The 19,227-nt window shown below is 39.0% G+C and overlaps 1 protein-coding gene across 1 annotated transcript; it reads left to right on the plus strand.

Moving 5' to 3' along the window:
• The first annotated feature begins 2,508 nt into the window (after positions 1-2,508).
• Positions 2,509-14,079, plus strand: FMR1NB (FMR1 neighbor). The gene is made up of 7 exons (XM_062640426.1): positions 2,509-2,581; positions 3,612-3,683; positions 5,642-5,752; positions 7,496-7,633; positions 9,577-9,673; positions 12,863-13,005; positions 13,691-14,079. Exons 2-6 carry the CDS (start codon positions 3,614-3,616, stop codon positions 12,960-12,962), a joined length of 516 nt encoding a protein of 171 aa, XP_062496410.1. The 5' UTR covers positions 2,509-2,581; positions 3,612-3,613; the 3' UTR covers positions 12,963-13,005; positions 13,691-14,079.
• The last annotated feature ends 5,148 nt before the right edge of the window (positions 14,080-19,227 follow it).

The following is a 19,227-nucleotide window of genomic DNA, read 5'->3' on the forward strand; positions in this document are numbered from 1 at the left end:
CAGCCATTTGTGTCTATAATATTAAGTACCATACACCATGCTTGTTTTCAACAATCCAGAAACAAAATTGAGCACTGTATGACACTAAGCATGGGCTATGTGTTCTTTGTGGGAGGACTTATTGTGAAAAATAACTTGTTTTCCTGAACTACAGTATGTTTCCCTGCAGAACCCTCCAGTGTTGACATTAAAAGGCAATAGATTAATTAGGTTCCAGTGAGAGTTCCTCAGTCACTTCAGTAACCCTGCCGTATAATTACGGTAAGTGGCATTTGGTATTAATCTGCAAGAGGAAAGGTGGATCTCAAATTTTGTTATGCTGTGTATTTTTAAAGATTTTGTATATTTCCAGAAGCAGTAAGATTTTTAGTGGAATACCTGATGGGGGGAGATGCTGATGCTATTTTTGGTGGGTACTTTAAAGATCAGTACTTTGATTTTCATCCTAAGTGATGCTAGTCAAGGTCTTTTCCATCTGTGTTCACATCCATAATAGGGTGACTAGAGCTTTTAATGCCTTGACAGTGTAAGTCAGCTTTATCTATGTTATGAGCAGTGGGGTTAGTTCTTCAGAGTTGGGTTCTGAATAGATTCCAGTTTGATCTGCAAAGTTCTCCTTCCCAGAGTTTGACTAGGCTTAAGTGTGGTACTACAATACCTCTTTAATTTTCAGCAGTTTGAGTCTGCTGCAGCAGACTCTGGATCTTTGGCGTGCATGAAGGGATGAATCTTCTTTACTGCTTTTAACAGTTTTTCAAAATGTATCCCACGTGTCCTGCTTTCATGATTATGGAGGTCATCAATCTTGAGCAGTTTGTGATGAAGGTAAATAATTTCTACTAATCCATAAGTAAAAATAGTTGCCACTTCATGTTGCTGAAAGTTTCTTTGCAGTAGACTTTCAAGTAGTAATTTTTGTGTGCTTTGAGTGCTGTATGGAAGTGGGTAATAAAGAAGATCAACAATCACAGAATGGTTTGGGTTGGAAGGGATCTTAAAGGTCATCCTGTTCCAGCCCCCTGCCACGGGCAGGGCCAATTCCACTGCAGCAGGTTGCTCCAAGCCCTGTCCAACCTGGCCTTGAATGTTGCCAGGGATGGGGCAGCCACAGCTTTTCCAGGCAACCTATGCCACTGCCTCACCACCCTCACAGGGAAGAACTTACCCATAGGTGATTGGTTTGTGTTTCTGCTCAGGGTTCAGTAGAACAAGACTTTCTTAATTTTTTTTTTTTGCACAGAACAGAAGAAACCAATTTCCCATGGAAGCAGTTAATTTAAAGCAAAGAAAAAAAAAAATCCCATTAACATAGTCTGTATAAAGGACCAAGAACTCGACTCTGCTGCAGAAAGGATGTAACAGAATCGTTTAGGGAGATTTGGGTTACTTGATGTGCTTTCTTTTTTTGGCTAGTGGACTTAAGCTGAGCCTTAGGCATAGACTAGTTAAAACAAGGAGGGTAACCAGTCCAAAAGGTAATAAAAAGAAAATCGAGTGGTCAATGCGGGGGCCAATTTTCTTGGAGTCTTGGCAGTCTGAAATGTCCTGTATTTCTGTATCAGAAATACATCACACTATATGCAGTGTTCCAAGAGAGGAAGCAATATGGAAGATCTTAATTGTATGTGAACTCGTATGCTTCAGAAAATGACGAATGTTTGTTCTGTATGAGGCACATTTCTAAGTATCTTCTTACTGGTGCTGTTGAGAGTGACTGTGTCTAGTCTGCATATAGAATGAAACAAATTGAGGACACGTTATATTGGTGAGCTAATGCTGCATGCAAATCAGGTTAAAAGGAATCACCCTTTAAATTCACTATTCAAAGAAAAAAAAAACCAACCACAACATTTACATGTGGATATATAATGAATGCATAGCAAAAAAATAGCCTTTTGTCAAGGTTTCTTATCAGATCAAATGGCTCTTATAGGATACTTCTTTTCTGAAACGGAAGTTGTTCTAGGCAGGTCTAGGAGAACTGCTGGTTTTTAGGGCATCTGAGTTTACTTTAGGTTTCTGTATTTGTAAAACCTTGTTCCTAGTTTGTGCAAAGAGCCTCAAGAAAAGGAATGGAAATATTACAGCTTTGTGTTAGGTTGTGGCGATATTTGGTGAACCTGTGGGGTGATCCCATTACTTAATTAATTAATGTTTAATAAATTATTGGGAAGCTAACTTAAGATCTCTTAACAAATCTTGTTCTGAGGGGTGAGTGTATTTTCATGTCCTGAGGTATCTGCTGCCTGGCCTGCACAACTGAATAGTGTTTGCACACTGAAATGTGATCAGTAATAGCATAAACTTGGTTTAAATTTAGTGAATTAAAAGATTAAGAGACTTAACTATCTTGGGAAGGAAGGGGGACTGATTTATTTCAAACTGTGTACAGCTTTTTTCTGGTCTGGTTGTTGATGCATTTATCACATCTGTACTGTTGATTCTGAGCTGCGTCATAGTAACAGGGAGCTCATTGTGATGAGCTTTGATTCCACGTTCTGTGGAACAAGTCTGTAGTTGTAGTATTCTGGATAGCTGTAGTCTTCCTGTTCCAACAGTAGCAGAGACGACAGCAAAAGTAGTATGTAATGGGGAAAACTTTGTCTCTTTATCTCCCTTGTTTTATTTCTCCCATTAGGTGTTGTCCTGTATGGCATTAGATGTTAATAGGTGTCTTGGCAAATATTATTTCTTAAGAGGACAGAAATCATTTCACATTTACTTACCAAAGCAAAGTTGCTCTGTGGGACAGAATGTGTCTGTATCTTGCTTTGGAGAACAGGTACCTTCTAATGGCAGGAAAGTTTTCCTCAATTATCAGGAGTGAGAGGAATCGGACCCCTTAAAGACTAATACCTTTGTAAAATGTCATCTTTTTCCTTGTGTAGCACTTCAGAAAGTGGGGTTGTTCTCCTTCACCAATACTAGCAAAATAATCTCTAGGTTTAAACTGTCTTAACTAAATACACATGATAATAATAAAAAGAAGCTCTTTCTAGAGGTAACAACAGGAGCAGCAGGCAAAGTGGAATATAGCATCTGGCAAAGCAATCTTTGGGGGTTGGTTGGAGGTAAAAAAAAACAAAATCCCAGTTTAAACCTGCTGTTAAATTACTGTGCATATACTGGGAATTTCTAAAAGTTTTTATCCATAATATCATTTTGAACCACCTTTATAAACTCTTACCCAGAGAATCTCGTATGTTCTGATTTCTAATTGTTATTTCGACAAGCTAAACTAGAATTCAATTGTAAGCTTCTAACAGTTTTTAGTTCTTCAATTTTGATTCTGTTCATAAAACCTGAATTAAATTTTTTAGCTGAAATTGATCTTTTTAGGGTGCCAGGTGTTTATCTCTCAGACATTTCAGAGAGAGGGTTTTTTGGCTGCTGTCTCCTAACCGGATGTTTCCTTTAAGCTCTTATGAGTAATTTCTTTAAAATCACTTTTTGCAAAAAAAGATTTAACTGGGTTTGGCCTCCTTAGTGCAAAAGAAGGGAGTCCTGCTCTGTACAGCAGTCTGCTGGCATTATCTAATCCATGAGTAAGAAGTTAAGAGCAATAATTTTTTTAATGCATAACCTCATTATTACTGTTGGTTTTATTGCAGTAATGCTGCTAATTTGCACCGGTTTAGCGTGGAACTATATGGTACTGATACTGCTTTATAGCATCAATTCAAGTGAGTATTGCAAGGGGAAGTGCATTTTCACAGAAGCAGCAACTAATTTTAGTAGCAAGAAGTTTACAATATTCTTCTTTTGGTAATGATTGGAAAATGCTGAAAAATATTAATTACTTCAGATGGGATTGATCAGTCCTGACACTTAAATACAGCAAAGCATGGTTTTCTTTTATCCAGCTACAGTGTCTGTTTCCCTCTTTGTGCATCTGTATGAGAAACACATGCTGCTTTTTTGATCCCTGGCAGTGTATCTTCCTTTTATTTTACCTTTGATTATAGGTTCTTCTGGGTTTTCCCTCTTCTTTTTTTTTTTTATCTCTCACATACAGTTAAGGGTGTTCTTTCAATCTGTTGGGTTTTGATGTATTTGCTTACTGCAGCAGGTGGCTTGAAAGTGTTTGCAAAGATTTTGGGCTGATAAATTGCGCTCACACCAGAAGCTGAATTTGGTCACCTGACATGTGTGTAAAGGATCAGCCCACACATTAAGCTTGCATTTGATCCTTTATGCATTGAGAAACCAGACTTCAGAGACTAGCTTTTCAGATCTTGGTGAAAGGCTCTTGGTTGCTGCAAAGCGAAATGTTTTCATGGGGTGTGTTTATGTGTGAGCTCTAATGTAGGTATAAATGTGATTCATAAGTATGTGGTGCAGCTGATGCTGATTGGCAGTGTTCCATCAAACCTGTGTGTGGGGCTTTTATCACTTTAAACTTAGAATCATGTGCAAGACCACTGTGGTAATATTTTCACATGATTCTTACCTAACTGATTGTGCGATACCTCATCTTATGAACTTCCTGAGAAATCATTACAAAATCTTTAAAATTTTCTGTTCCTCTCTTGATTACAGGGGGACTGTGAAAGTGTGAACTTTGCTGGTCACATTTCTGTTACACCAAGTTTCAGATTCTCTATTTGACATAGATTAAATTCTTCCTATTCTGATGCCTTTTTTTTCCCCAAGGCAGTTTTGTATGGCACAGCAGAGGCAATTTGTGCCCCAGGATAGAGAATTCATGCTCCTGATGCTGCTAGCTGAAGAATAATCCAAAGACTGAAGTTGCTCAACACCGTTAGTTTTTAGTTAGGCCATGATCTCACTTCTGTTTGCGGGAGCTATAAAACCGTGAAATGGCTTTCAGTAATCTTCATCACTGAAATCTATTAAAGTTGTGATGGTGTAAGTTTCTCATTGAGAGAAAAAAAGGCAAGCAAATAGGAATACTGGGTTTCTTGGTTTCTTTTTCCCTCATTGTACAATGGTTGATTGCCAGTGGAGTCCCACTGTGATTTGCACTTTTGGTTTAATGAAAAAGAGATAGTGAGGCAGCAAGGTTTACTGAGGCCGTTTTTTTTCCTGGAAGTAAAACTAAACGGCAATTGAGACATCCCAGAGCCACAAATCACCAGGGTTTGGGAAAATACTCCAGTACCTCTATATTCAGGGATGTTTTGCTCTTACCTAAATGTTGTAGATTGCTGTCTGAAACAAGATGTTGGTATAGAAGCACATTTGGCTGTATCTGATAAAGCTACCTTTCCCAATGTTTTGTGTTTCAATTGGAGAATGATCTTTAAAGCAAAGGCTAAAATCTCTGCTTGCCTATGTAAGCGAAGTACCTCTATAGATACAATATGGTTTTCATGTAACCTGCACCTTGTATATGAACAGTAGGGCTTTTTACTTTGACAGTTTCTATCTGAATGGATTCTTTAATTAAAGTTTCATAGCTTTAGTTCTTTACTCATTGTGGTTCATGAAGCAATTTGAAGTAATAGAAGTGAATGCAACAAAAAGACATCTATGCTTAACCTTGCTAGTCTTCTGTAGTCATGATTTATAATGACTATAAATGCCTTCATAATGAAAGATAATGAGTATGAAAATGTCATTGCATTTAATTAATTATGGATATTTTGATGGTAATGAGCTAATCCTTATGAGCTTTCAGGCTTTGCACCACCACCTCAGCATGCGTTAGAAAAGAGTGAAGTGGCACCCCATGTACTTACGAAACTGAAAGATGCATTTGAGCCTTTCTTAAGATTCTTCAGGCCAGTGAGTAAGTGTCACTTCATCACTGCAGCATTGTTTCTCTTGTCCCTTTCCCTTTCTTGTGTCTTGCTTCTAGTTCACACTCCCAATCCTACCTGGCAGCATTTAATGTTTTTAAAACCCCCAATCTGATACTGTAAAACTCACTAGATCTCTTCAAAATGGTATTGTTACATGGTCCTTTGGTGCAATGAAATTTTGCTTCTGCTGCTTTACTACCCTCTTACAAATCCCTTCTTTGTCAGTGATGTAATTGCACTAGAAATGCTGGACAGTTTGCTGTAGGATCCATCTTTGATCTAAACTACTTCTCTAGTCTTCCCACATACACATAGGACAAAAAGAGCAATTTGGCACATCCTAAATGAGAGAAGGATTCTGCACCATGGTGCTCACTGTTGGCTAGGGAAGGCTCCAGTGCCATTAGCTTAGACTGGACTACTGAAGTTAAATGCCAAGAACTACATTATTTCATAAAATTGAGATAGAAAATGCAATGCGGATTTGCTAATATCAATAAGAAAGATATCTTCTAATAGAGAAAGGGTTTGGCATGTATAAAGATTGCAAGATCTGTAATCGGATCACAGATAGAAAAGAGAAGCGGAGATATGGTGGAGTTCGAGATCTTCAGGGTGGTAAGGAGGGTGCATAGCAAGCTGTCTAAACTGGTCTTCGGGAGATCAGGCTTTGGTCTCTTAAGGGATCTGTGTGGTAGAGTACCATGGGATAAAGCCCTGGTAAGGGACAGGGAGCTTGAGAAAGCTGGTTAATATTCAAGGATTGCCTCTAAGCTCAGGAATGATGCATACCACCAAAGGAGGTTGTGGGAAAGAATACTAGGAGGCCTGCATGGATAAACAGGGAGCTCCTGGACAAAGTGCAGCACAGAAGGGAAGCCTACAGAGGGTGAAACAAAGGTAGCCTGAGAAGAGTATAGAGAAATTGTCCAGTCAGCCAGGGATCAGGTTAGGAAAGCTGAAGCCTTGATAGAATTAAATCTGCCAGGGATGTCAAAGGCAACAAGAAAAGCTTCTACAGATGAAAGGAAGATGAGGGGAAAATGTGGGCCCTCTCCAGAAGGAAATGGGAGATGTGATTATTTGGGACATGGGGAAGGCTAAGGTACTCAATGACTTTTTTTGTACTGGTCTTCACCAGCAAGTGCTCCAGCCACACCACCCAAATAGTAAAGGCAAAGGCTGGGAGAGTGAAAAACCATCTGATATACAGGGTGATAGGTTTGAGACCATCAGTAACTGATTAAGTATCTTGGGCATTTGGTCCTACAAGCTGATTTTCAGGTGACTATAGAAACATGCAATTAGTGTCGACCAGAGATGGTTTGCTGCAATGTATCCTATGCTTGCTGGACCCTTAAAAAAAAAAATAAAAAAAATCTTAAATTTGTTTTTTGATTAAACAGTCCTGTCAGAAAATTGCTTGTCTCTCCCACTGATTTTGCAAACCTAAATACAAAAAAGCTGTACAATGATGCTTAGACTGGGTTTTGTAAATGTTTCCTAAGAAGAGCAAATTACAGAAGATTTTGGAGGACATTTTAGCTTTCCTGTTAAATTTAATATAAAGATTAGTTTTGGGGAAAGAGCATACATGAAAATCAATGATATGTTTTTTTTTCAGGCAGATTTATCTTATGAAAACATACTAGGGTCATCAAAATGTTAACTTCCCTCTGAGCGTTGCTCCTAGAATAGAGATCTTACGTATTATTTCTTTTTCTTTAAAGCATGCCGTCACAGAGAAGGACAAACCTTAATTCCTTGTCCTGTAGGAGCGGGCCTTAACACAACCAAATGCTTGGAAAATAACTGTTGTCCTTTCCAAACCAGCTATGAACCAATTTGTTATATGCCATTCAAAGACAGTAAGTATACTTCTGTAGGTAACTACCTCATAGCCAAATGCTGCTTCTGGTCAGACAATGTGATTTTTCATTTCTGTTTCTCCCTTAAGTTTCTCACGTCGCCACTCTCTTCAGTGTAAGTGTAAGCTTGCATTTATTTCTGAGCATGTATATTAAGACAGAAAATAATTGATTCAAAGAATTAGCTGGGTATCTTGTCTACCCCAGCACAAGCAAAGAATGATGCAAATAAACCTAGTAAAATATGTTAGTGTAAAGAATGAAGACTATTTGTGGAAAGGGGGGATTAATCCAAAGTAGTAGTGGCTCTGTGAAAGTGCTATCAAGAAAAGGTGGGGGAATTGGATGTATTTAATTTGGGGAAGAGGAGGCTACTTGGTTGCTTAATAGGTACTGGAGCCTGTTTAGGAATGCAGTTTCTAAGATGAGCAAGCCACAAATGCTTGGTAGAACCAGATGATAAGTGGGAATTACCGCTAATTGAATTTTGGGAAATTTAGCTTGGACATTAGGTGGGGGGAAAAATTCTTCAGGAAAGTAGTGCAACTCTAGAACAATCAGAAGTAATAAGAAAGGTTCTGGAGTCTCCATCCTTTGAGGATTTTCAAGACCTGGCTAGGCAAAGGCATAACTTGACCTCATTTTGTTGGTAACCTTGCTTCAGGAAGAAGGTTGATCAACCAAGATCTGCAGAAGCCTCTTACAGCTAACACTTTTTGTGGCTCTGTTCTCAAATTCTAGCCTTAACATAGTATTTTACCTTGTTTGTTTTTTTTTAATTTGAGCATAGGTTTGGTGTACATGGGTTTTCTTCTGTCTCAGATGAAAGAATGCAGCAAACTTTTTGTATGTCCTACCTTTGCACATAACTGTGGTAATCTCTGCTTCACTGAAAGGGTTGTATCAAATCTTAACATTTTTCCTGTTTATACAGCTTGGTAGAGACAGTTGCTTTTCACAGTGAAGTTGCTTCAGCAAACTGAAAAATACAAGGAAGTTAGAGGCCCTTTATTAGGCACAGAATTATTGGTGTTGAAGGGACCTCTCGAGAACATACAGTCCAATCCTCCCTGCTCAAGCAGGGTCAGCTGCAACAGGTTTCCCAGGGGCTGTCCTATAGCAAGAAGGAAAGCTGTACAGTGAAAATTACAGCTCTTCTGCTCATTTGAAGGGCACACACTCAAGCACATGTTAAAATTAAACATGCTTATTCAGTTGTGACTACTTGATTCCTCATTCCAGTTAAGCTTTTATTGTTTGGACATAAATATCAAGGGCTGACTATTTTACAGAATTATTTGCTCATAGATTAATTAGCTACTAGAGTGCTCCTGGATGTACAACATATGTCCAAAGAAAGTACAGACATTTACTGCCCTTGGAGCACATGCTGTTTGTCTCGTAGCAATCTGTTGACAAAACAGAAGTGCTTAGCAGATATTAAACTCATGGCACTTGTGTTTCTGTAACATGGTCACAGGCTGCATATTCAAATGGTTCTCATCTGGGAGTTTTATCTTGAATTTCGCTAGGAATAAAATGCTTTAAGAAAATGCTGCAAAAGTTGTGAACTGAAGTAGGTAGATAGCATTCATTTGCACAGTTTTGTCTCTGTTCCTAAGGATGCAGAGAAGTTTCTGAAGGACTGTGTTATCCCCCCACCCCTATGCCCAGGGCTCACTGAAAACCTAGTTGCTTCTGAAACTAAGCAAACTTGGGCTGTTCAAATGTGTCAAATTTGAGACTTGATCTTTCTCACCTGAGCTCATTTCTAAGACCTGCTTTTTTTCATTGTGTTGTTGGGTGAGATATATGCATGTCTGTTTTAGAGGTTAATCTCTGTCATCTATATGTCAATATATATCTGGTATATATTGGAATGATTCACATCCGGTATATATGGAATGATTCTCATCTAATGCAAGCCTCTGCTGACTCTACAGATATGCAACTGACATTTCGACTGATTGCGCTTGTGGCAGGAGGATTTATAATTATGGGGTGTCTACCACTCTGTTGCTGTGCCATTTTGCAGAAATGGTAAGCATGAGAGCACGACCAGATCAAATTTCTAATGTACTGCTGCTAAACACAGAAAATATGGATAACTGATGTATTTGAAGTCAGGGGATAAAAGACAGGGGAAAAAAAGGCAAGAAACTAATGTGCAAACATAATCGAGTCCTTTGATTTTTGAAGCTACATGAAACAGCATCAGTTAGGCTTAAGAAAAAAAGCTTGTTACTGCCCCAGTACTCTTTCTAAAGACCCAGTTATAAAGGAATTAGACTTAATCTTACTTCCCTGGATTGAGAAGTTGCATGTAAACCATGAAGGCCAATATCCTGAGGTATGGAAGACTTGGCTTTTGCTCCCTTGACTCTCCTATATTTTCCACCACTTTCTGCCCCTGTTCCCCACCAAAGGCTAGTATATCCATCTGTGTTAGTGGAAGCTGTTTTCCATTTTCTTCTGTTTGAAAGCAACACCAGCAACTGGCAGGTGTGGGCAAAAAAGTTGGCAAATGAGACTTAAGAGCAAATCAAGCTGTTGGGCGGCTCACAACACTGCATGCAGCCCAACCTGTTCAAACAGAATACGTTTGTAGGACACTGTGTCCTGAGTGTAAAGAAGACCCAGAACATCAGAGAAAAAAAGAAAGAAAAATGAGAAAAAAAGAAGTTTTGAGGAAAAGTCAATTTCATGTTGTAATGTACATTTAAACAAACCAGTGAGAAAACATTCTGCCCCTTGTCTTAGCCCTCAAAAATCATAGGGAGGAGGGAGACAAAAATGGTCCTTTAACCACTGCCTTCTAAGGCACTTCTTCAAAGTGACATGCACAAGGAATGAGTTACCCAAAAGGTAACAGGGAAGAAATGAATGTGGAAAAGCAGTTTGTAAAGAACAGTCAGTAGAAATGTGTCTTTGTGGAATAGACCTGGAGTTATGCAGTAAGACACAGAAGGAATGAACAAAATAGTAGGCCTAAAAAGAGTACGAGAGGTGGGCTGGGAGCATGCCTGGGAGAAAAGCAAATTAACTATCTCTGATGCTTCTAATGTGCTGTGCATCTTTTTCAATGTATGGGGCACATTACAGCCTGTGAGTGCAATGCAAACAGTTACGTGTTTGATGTTGTGAAGAGTTTTGGCATGTGTATATGTTATGATAATGGAAAAATGTAAGCTCCGCAACATCAAAATTATTGAACTGAAATTGTGCTTTGTTTTTCTAAGGTGGTAGTTGATATTGAATAACTAATGCTGTAGCTTGGTAAATATGACATATATTATACAAGCTATATATAAATATGTCTTTTTTTGTAAAGATTTTTTTCTCCTGTTGAACTTTTGCTTTGCTAAGGCATTAGTAGTCTGTGTGGGAACATATACATACACGTACACGCACACACATAGACTTTACTAATGTGGCTGACTAGCAGATGGCTATTTGCTGTGGAGTTCCACATTTAGACAAAACCTGCTGTGAAAATCTCCACATTACATCTTACACTGTGCTTAACAGCTGATGTTCAGCATACAGATAGCTGCACTGAGTCATCAGTGACTCTGAAAACAGGAGGCAAAGAATTAACATGAAATTATCATAAATTTTCTGGAAAATGAATTAATATGTGTTCGTTTTGAGAGAATTCACATTAATGTTTAAATTATCATTTCTGTGGTTTTTTTCATAGCTAGGGAAATTAGCAATATTGCTGTTCTGCTATGACTTGGGTTTTGCTTTGTCTTTTCAATGCAGTGATTAACCAGATGCTGAATGGTTTTAATTTGCAACACCATATATTTGAATTCGAGGAAAGGACCAGTCCTATAAGAATGTAACTTTCGAGTTTTACCAGTTTTAGAGACAGCTGATAGATGATATGGCTTTGAAAAGCATTCCTTTAATGAACCTCAAACCTTCTCCCTGGATGGAAATTCTTTTAACTTCAGTGTTGTACAGTTCTCCTTGAGAGGGTGCTACATATGATGCCAAAACTGTACTGCAGTGGATGTACACAAAAGTAAAAATTGTTCTCTAGAGTTATCAATAAACAAGAGGGATAATTGATTAGTTTCACTGTGCTCCTTCTAGAGCAAATTCCAAGGTTTCCCATAAGATCCTGTATTTGTATTTATCTGAATTTATATAAAATACATAATTTTAATATAAATGTATATGAATTATATACATTTAAAGTACATAATAATATAAAATATACATATAAAATAATATATTTTTTATAAATTAATTTTATCTATAGTTATTTGTGTGTGTATATATATATATATAAAAAGATGGAAGGGAGAGAGGCCAAACTTGGGCAACCGGAAAGTTTTTACAGGCACTTGTGTTAGGGGTGGCCGTTGGCTGTTTGTTAAGAGATGCCCAGGACTAGGACAGCAGAGGTAATTCCGTAACATGGCCAGATTAAGGACATGTAGAGGCATGGAATTCCTGTAAAATTGATCAAGAGTGGAGTACTCTTCCCCTTGCCATACTTGATCAGCACTAGTAATTTCTTGGGTTACTGAGGCTTTGTTAATTCCGCACCCCACTGATGAGTTGTGTATTTGTCTCCTTCCAATGGTATTTTTTGTGCAGAAAGCAGTCTGCACATGCGCATTCCCTGAAATTGGCAGCTTCTCTTGTGTGCTGTCAACATAACATCTCTTTTCTTGAGCTGGGCTCTCTGGTGCTTTTGCTATGTCTGTAACTGTGCTACACTAAGTTATTTCTGTTGTGTTAGTCTTCATTAGCATGCAGTGGTGGGTTGGTTAACATACTGAAGGTTAGGAAAATGCAGGTGCACATCACTAATGCTGTATTTGAATAAGGTTATGTAGGTCTTTTAAAAAATGAGAATTAGAGAAGTCTTCATTTCCTTTGGCCGAATTCCTAGTACAGCTGTGGGAAGCAGGCCGTAGAATTTGCTTTATTAGTTACTGGGGAAATTTCTGGTCATGGTTGCCTTATATGAATTGGAAGGTGAGCTGAAATTCATGATGAAAATGTAAGAGATGGAAAAGCATTTCAATAAGCTTTTCTCTAGCTTTAATCTGCCCATGTTCTAGAGGTGAAATCTTGTGATGGCCCCTGTAATCAACTGTAGCTTTGTGGGTTTTTTCATTGAGCTACGATTTCACAGCTAAAATCTAGGTGATCTCCTCTAAAGTCCTTTTTTGGAAGTCAGCCAGTTTCAGCTGTTTTAATATGTTGCAGCCAATGTCTCAATCATTTACGATGGGCAAACAGCAGAGTAGTGAAATTTGTGAAGGGAAGAGCACATACTGAAGAGCTTCGTGGCCTTTTACAAGATTGACTTAAGAAATAAGGACCGTAAGAAGAGCAACAAAAACAAAAAGGTAAACTAACCTTGGAGGTTTTTTCCATCCTTTCAGTTTAGGATTCTTCTGTCAGTTCTGTGTAGAATATTAAATGTATGCATTACTAAATGCCTGTTGCCTCCCAGTCCAGTAGACTTTATCAAAAGGCACTGTTTATCAGGGACCATCTTCAGTTGGTGTTGTGGGAGAAGTACTGATTGATTGCTGACCCAGGATGATGAATGACAGCAGAGCAAGCCATGGGCAATATTAGTCCTAGACTTGAGTCCTCTGCCATTTCAGTGTTCCTTTTCCTATGTGCAAACTGTGTCTCATCAGAAAGTGGAAAAGCAAAGTTTTGCCACATTCAGGAGATGCAGATCCATTTACAGCCAGTAAGAGATCTGTCCTTCTGTATAGATAGGGATGTTTTACAGCTGACATACTTGCACAGCTCTACATCTTGGCATTCTTCCTCAATGCTGAAAAGCAGTTGACTACTGAAATAAATGTAATCTGAGTGTGAAATGCTATTTGCTTCACATGAACATGCCAAACTATGGCCTACTAAAGGCAACAATGAAATAAGAAAATGTCAATGAGGTCATTATACAATAAGAAAATATTTTGGGAAGAGTATTTATTTGACAAAAATGTAAAATGTCACTAAACGTAGTTACAATGATGTTTGGTAATAGGGGTTTTTATCCACTTTGTTGTAGAGGAACATCCAGCTGATCTTGAAGATCTCAAGCAGGACAACAGGATTACTTGAGTATGTCCTAGGAAAGATGTTTTGGCTTAGTATCAAAGTAATACAATGTTGTCAACCCTTGATAACACTATTGATTTTGCAAGAGAAGGTCTTAATTTTTAATTCTTGTATGTTTATTCTTTATCTCCTGTACAAAAAAAGCTAATAACACTGAAAAGCAAAACTGCTCGTGAAAGTCGTGAATAATAAAGCCTATTTTGTCTAATTGATACCGCATCACAGTGGAGGGAGATAAAAATACCAGTTAATTGCCCGTTTCCATTTAGTGGTCAGTCTTAGACTAGTATCTGGATTAAGAGGAGAATGTTGTCATTCATTAAATTGGTAGCAAGTGGCAATCTTACTGTTTCACTCATCTGTATTGGGTGGCACCATAGCACAGTAGTGCTACTCTTGCTGAGGAGAATGGCTAATTCGCTACCAGGCTGCAGAGGACGTGGGAATCCCATTGTTGGGCAGTTGCTTTAAAGGTACATCTGGCAAAAATACAAAGTACTCAAGGAAACCGTTAGTGTTTTCTCTGGCACTGTTTCTCTACATGGTATATCACTGCACCTCAAGACTTTGTGAGCTTTGAATGGCCTGCCTCCCAAGGTAGGTGATTTCCAAATGCAATTTCTCTCAGTTTCCCTGTAGTGTAACAAAAATAACAGAAACAAACATGTAACAGTTCTCAGCAGATGGATGCAAAATAAAAATGAGCATCTAAAAGAATGTCAGTTGAAATCAGTGTTGCCCATAATAATGCAATCACTGGTAATTTTTCTTTGGGTCTCTGAACTCCATGTAGCGGAGTTTCCAAGAGCTACAACTGGGAGGAATGGAGCTGTGCTCCTAAGGTGGAGCTTAAATAAAATGAGTGACTCTTTGAAGCTCTGTGTACTTCCAGGATTCCCCATTAAATGAATTTTTTTCTTTGCTATTTTTGGGGACTGATGAAGCATCACTTAAAATCCAAGCATAATATGGGTGGAATATGCGCATGGGCAGTCTCATATAGTTGTCGGAATACTTACTGATGATCAGACATAGCTATATGCAGGAGCTTTAAAGCCCGATATTGCAACCATTGACAGTAGCATGACAAATAATTTGGTTATAATTTTGGAAGCACATGTATTACGATGTTTTTAATGTGGAGCAGCAGAATGATGGAAGCTGAATAGGGCTCTGTTTGCCTTCCAAGTCTGATATGTATTTACTGTTCCTTGATACTACTTTTAGGAGTAGTGAAGTATGCATATAGACATTTTGACACAGATAAAACCAGTTTCCTGCTACATGAATTTAGGGGCACTGTCACAACTGAAATGTGCATGTTACAAACCACACAGATCCTCATGCCTGATAGTGATTATGGAGAGAATTTTGTGCTCTGGAGAAAGTTAGGCTTTCATATGGTGCTTCATGATTTTGATTTGAAGGGTAATAAATTCCTTCTGTTTCCGTGTCATTGACAGCACAACTGCTTTCAGTGTCACATAACATTCTGACAAAGGGATGCATACTGGTAAAACAACGGTATTTAACAATAAGCAATCAATGCATCTGCAGTAACTGTATCTGGCAGCACCAGAACACGATGAGCATAAGCAAAATATATGCACTGTAAGAGGAGAAGGAAAAGCGAGAGTTTATATTTCCCCTAGTGAGACAGTAGTCAAGAGCATTGTGCGTGGACTTGGGCCCTGTCCCTTTTCCATGTAGCAGTTTTGTTATAAAGATATTCTAAAAAGCTGGAAGTCTTGCTTTTCAGTTGGAGAAGACAAAAGCTCTGATTTTAAATTTTAATTTCTATAGTAGCTAGACAGTTCCTTGAATCAACAGCTGTCAGGCATGCATACTGCATAAATAACTGCTATCTGTGCCTCAGATGTTGTAATAGCTGTTTCATTATGATTGCAGGTCAAGATTATCACCTTGGGATCAAATCACAGATATTCATTCACAGGCCTGTTTGTGATGCTAACTGTACTGAGATTCACATAAATGTGGATGTTTTGATCCAGATCCCTTTCATAATATTTGGTTTATTTTTCTTAATCCTGCACTTTAGCATACTACAGAACAATTTGAGCATGGCATTACCCCACATCTACCTGGAGCATGTAGTCTCCCCAGTGCTTAAACTGCTGGTGTGTATCTTCTCTACCAAACTGCATGTTGCTGAGCCAAACTCAATTTTCCTTTGTCCTTTCCATCCCTTCAAAGATCTCAGTTACGGCCCCAGGTCAGCTGCAAGAAGGCACAAGCATTCTTATAAGGCTTCTCACAGTGCCTTTGTGGATACTGAGAGAAGCTGCTCACAGCTGGGTGCTGTTCCCAAGTCCACAAAGCAGAAACCTTCCACCCTCAGTCCCACGGAGAGACACCTTCAGTACTAAAATCAGGGACCACAAGATGGTGCTGCAGGAAAATCTTTTTCCCTCAGTGGTTTTGGTTTCTGGAGATTGTTATTGATTTCTACCTTTTACAATGTGGTTCATCAAGTCACAAAAAGGCAGATAGTGTACAACAGAGCAATGGTCACTCAGGAAAAAAGACAACATAATACAGCATATGGTGCCAAGGCTTTAGAAGACTTGCAAAGTATACAAACTGTTGCTGGTGGCTTTAGATCTGTTCTCCCTCCTATTGAACTGATACACATTGAAACAAAAGAGCTCTCAGTGGAGCATCCCGCTTTATCTTCACAAAGATTAAATAAATACAAGGCTAAGCAACCTGCCCCAAATGCACAATAGCTGTGTCTGAGAGCGGATGCTGCTACTCTAGAGCCAGGAGCTGTGGTAGTGCTTCGGCAGTAGTACAGCTCTTTCATCACACCACCCGGAGCCTGCACCATGTCTAATGCCAAAGGGTTTGTCTCATTTTCTGTTCCTTCTGAAACCTAACTCGCACCTGTAACCACAGTCTGTAAAACTAAGAGATGGTTTTGGAAAGCTTTAAAGCAATATGAAATGCTAGCATTGCACTGCAGGCAATTGTGGCAATATCTGGTACTTCTCTTGGTCTGACCTTTAGAAAGCTTTCAAAGTCATGAGAATAGAACTGAAAAAATAAACACAATAGAATGAAACCCAAACTTCAGAGTTATAGTGAGAGAACAGACTTGAACCATAAAGCTCAAGAATCCAGACCCAAATACAGATTTGTATTTAAGCAAAATCCCTGTGACTGGGGATTTGCCTCATGTTTTTTGAAGGCTTGAGGTTCAGTTCTGAGGCCTATTTTACCCAGCTGAGATTCATGCAATGCAAGATTGTGCAGATACAGAAGGAGAATGTACTTCATTGCTCAACAAATATTTTCCCAGCTTGTCTCCGTGTAAAGGATGCAATTTTGAAACTTTATGGTTCTTCTGATCCTTTGCCGACCTAAGCTTGGATGCACGGCTAAAATGAAATGCAAAGGTCTCCCTGGAGGAAGTGTTTCATGCTCTCCTGCCAGGTCCCAGTGGAGCGGCTGGCTCTGTCAAGCTCAGTTTTGCTTCTGATCTTTGTGCTCCAAAACTTTTTTGTTATCACAAAAAATTGGAAGGAATAAAAAATGTTTTTGCTACATGAAAGTGAAAAACTGTCCACAGCTGTACTCTCCTTCTGCATTCCACTGTACCGTTTCCAAGTGTCTTCCCAAAAGGCATGTTTCTTACTACACTGCCTCTTCACAGAATCCACTATCCTATGTATATCTCCCATCCAAGAGGATAAATCTTTTGAGCATGTGCGTGTGTTCTGTGTACAGGTAAGTGGAATAGAGCTTCACTCTGCAGCAGCCCTGTCTCTGTAATATCCACCACCGTCGCTATCCTGGTAGCTTTGTGGGTTTGGTAGGGTCAGGTGGCACTCAGGCAATGTGGGGAGGATGATGGCAATTCTACAAAGAGCTGCCCTCTAAGAGGGAGCGTGGCTACGAGTGTTACCATCCTGCTGCATCCCATCCCCCTGATTTTCAAGTATATGATTTTTTGAGTCTGTAAGGCTGGAGCTGTTCAATATTCCACCTAGTGCAGCTCATCAGCTGAGTTGAAGTGAACTGATAAAAGAACTTTTAGAAAAGGAATTTTCTGATGCATCTGCTTGGCTTGCCATTTAGCACTGCACTTCTGCACAGCCTCCTGTTAAGCTTTTTACTGGCTCTCCAAGCTTTTACCATTTCCTTATTTGAGGTACTTGATCCAGCGCTAATACACATGATCTAAATGTGGGATGGAGGAACTAACCCAACAAAAAGAGTGCAGATAACAAACATCCTGTGCTTAGTAGTTGCTGGACAGCTAGGACATCTGAGGAGATAATATGCATACAAAATGCTTCTGCATACATTTCCTGTTCGGGGAGCCCTGCTTCAGTTAAGTGCTCCAGGTAGGTATTATTGAAAAGCAATTTCTTCAATTAAACATGTCCTTGCAAATTGCAGTAACTAAGCATATAAGAATTGTGGTTGGCTATGTGATGCATCTTTTCCCATGCTCTTCAAGGAAGGGCAGGAAAAAGTTAATTCCTGTTCCTAACATTGGGTGCATTGTTAGCTGATATTTCTAGGTTGTTTTTTTTTTTCAGATACAAAACTGATAGCTTTAAGGAATGATAGAGCTCAGTTTGAAGGAGGGGGAGCTCTCATGGTCTGTATGAACAGTTATCAGAAGCAAGGAAACCTGAGAGCCTGGGGAAAAACGGTTATCGGGATGGTGCTGACCAGTTATTTTGATGACACAGTAGGTGATTGAGATCTAGCTTTTAAATAGTGGATAAGCATGGCAAATCACTGTTATGGTCTTCCTCATTCATAACAGTCCTAGAATGCTATAAAACAACTATGCTTTAAACCGTGAAACATCTGGGGCTGGGGTACATCAACTAAACACCAGGCTGCGCAAGCTGGAAAGGAAGAGAAGGGAGATCATGGGAAAAATAACCTTGTGAAAAAGACATGGTGCGTTTTACCAGAATGCAACAGAATCTTACTTTCATTTGGCTTTTGCAATTTATTTTTGTTGTATGTGACCACGTATGACCAGCCTGAAAGCCTGTCGCAGGAACTCCTGCAAGCATTTATTGTATGTTTTTATCAATAGCTTGTTTTGGTTTTGTTGTGGTTTTATTTATTTTGGTTTTGTTTTTTGTTTTTAAATGGAGCATGACTACAATTAATCGAAACTCATCAGTGCAGCTAGCTAGGAAGCAAAAGGTTAACAGCAAATTCTGTTTTACTGGTTGAGGATGCTACTAGAAGCATTTGCTCAAATGGTTGTTTTACACATGCAGTGGCATCATCCAGTTTAAATCCTGCTGTGTTTCTTTGCCAACAACTGCTAGTGAACATTTGCCCACCTTCCCTGCTGCTGAGTAGTATCAGGATTAGATGCAGGGAGGCGAGCAGGCTTACAACTTCATCTGTTGGCACCACAGGAATGCAGGAGCAGAACAGCATGGCAATAGGGAAAACTTTCAAAATCATCAATTTTAAGGTCTTACTTCAAAATG

This window comes from Pezoporus occidentalis, unplaced genomic scaffold (genome assembly GCF_034315485.1).
Source record: "Pezoporus occidentalis ecotype Australia unplaced genomic scaffold, CSIRO_AGI_Poc_V1 ctg65, whole genome shotgun sequence".
NCBI classification, from domain to species: Eukaryota; Metazoa; Chordata; class Aves; order Psittaciformes; family Psittacidae; genus Pezoporus; species Pezoporus occidentalis.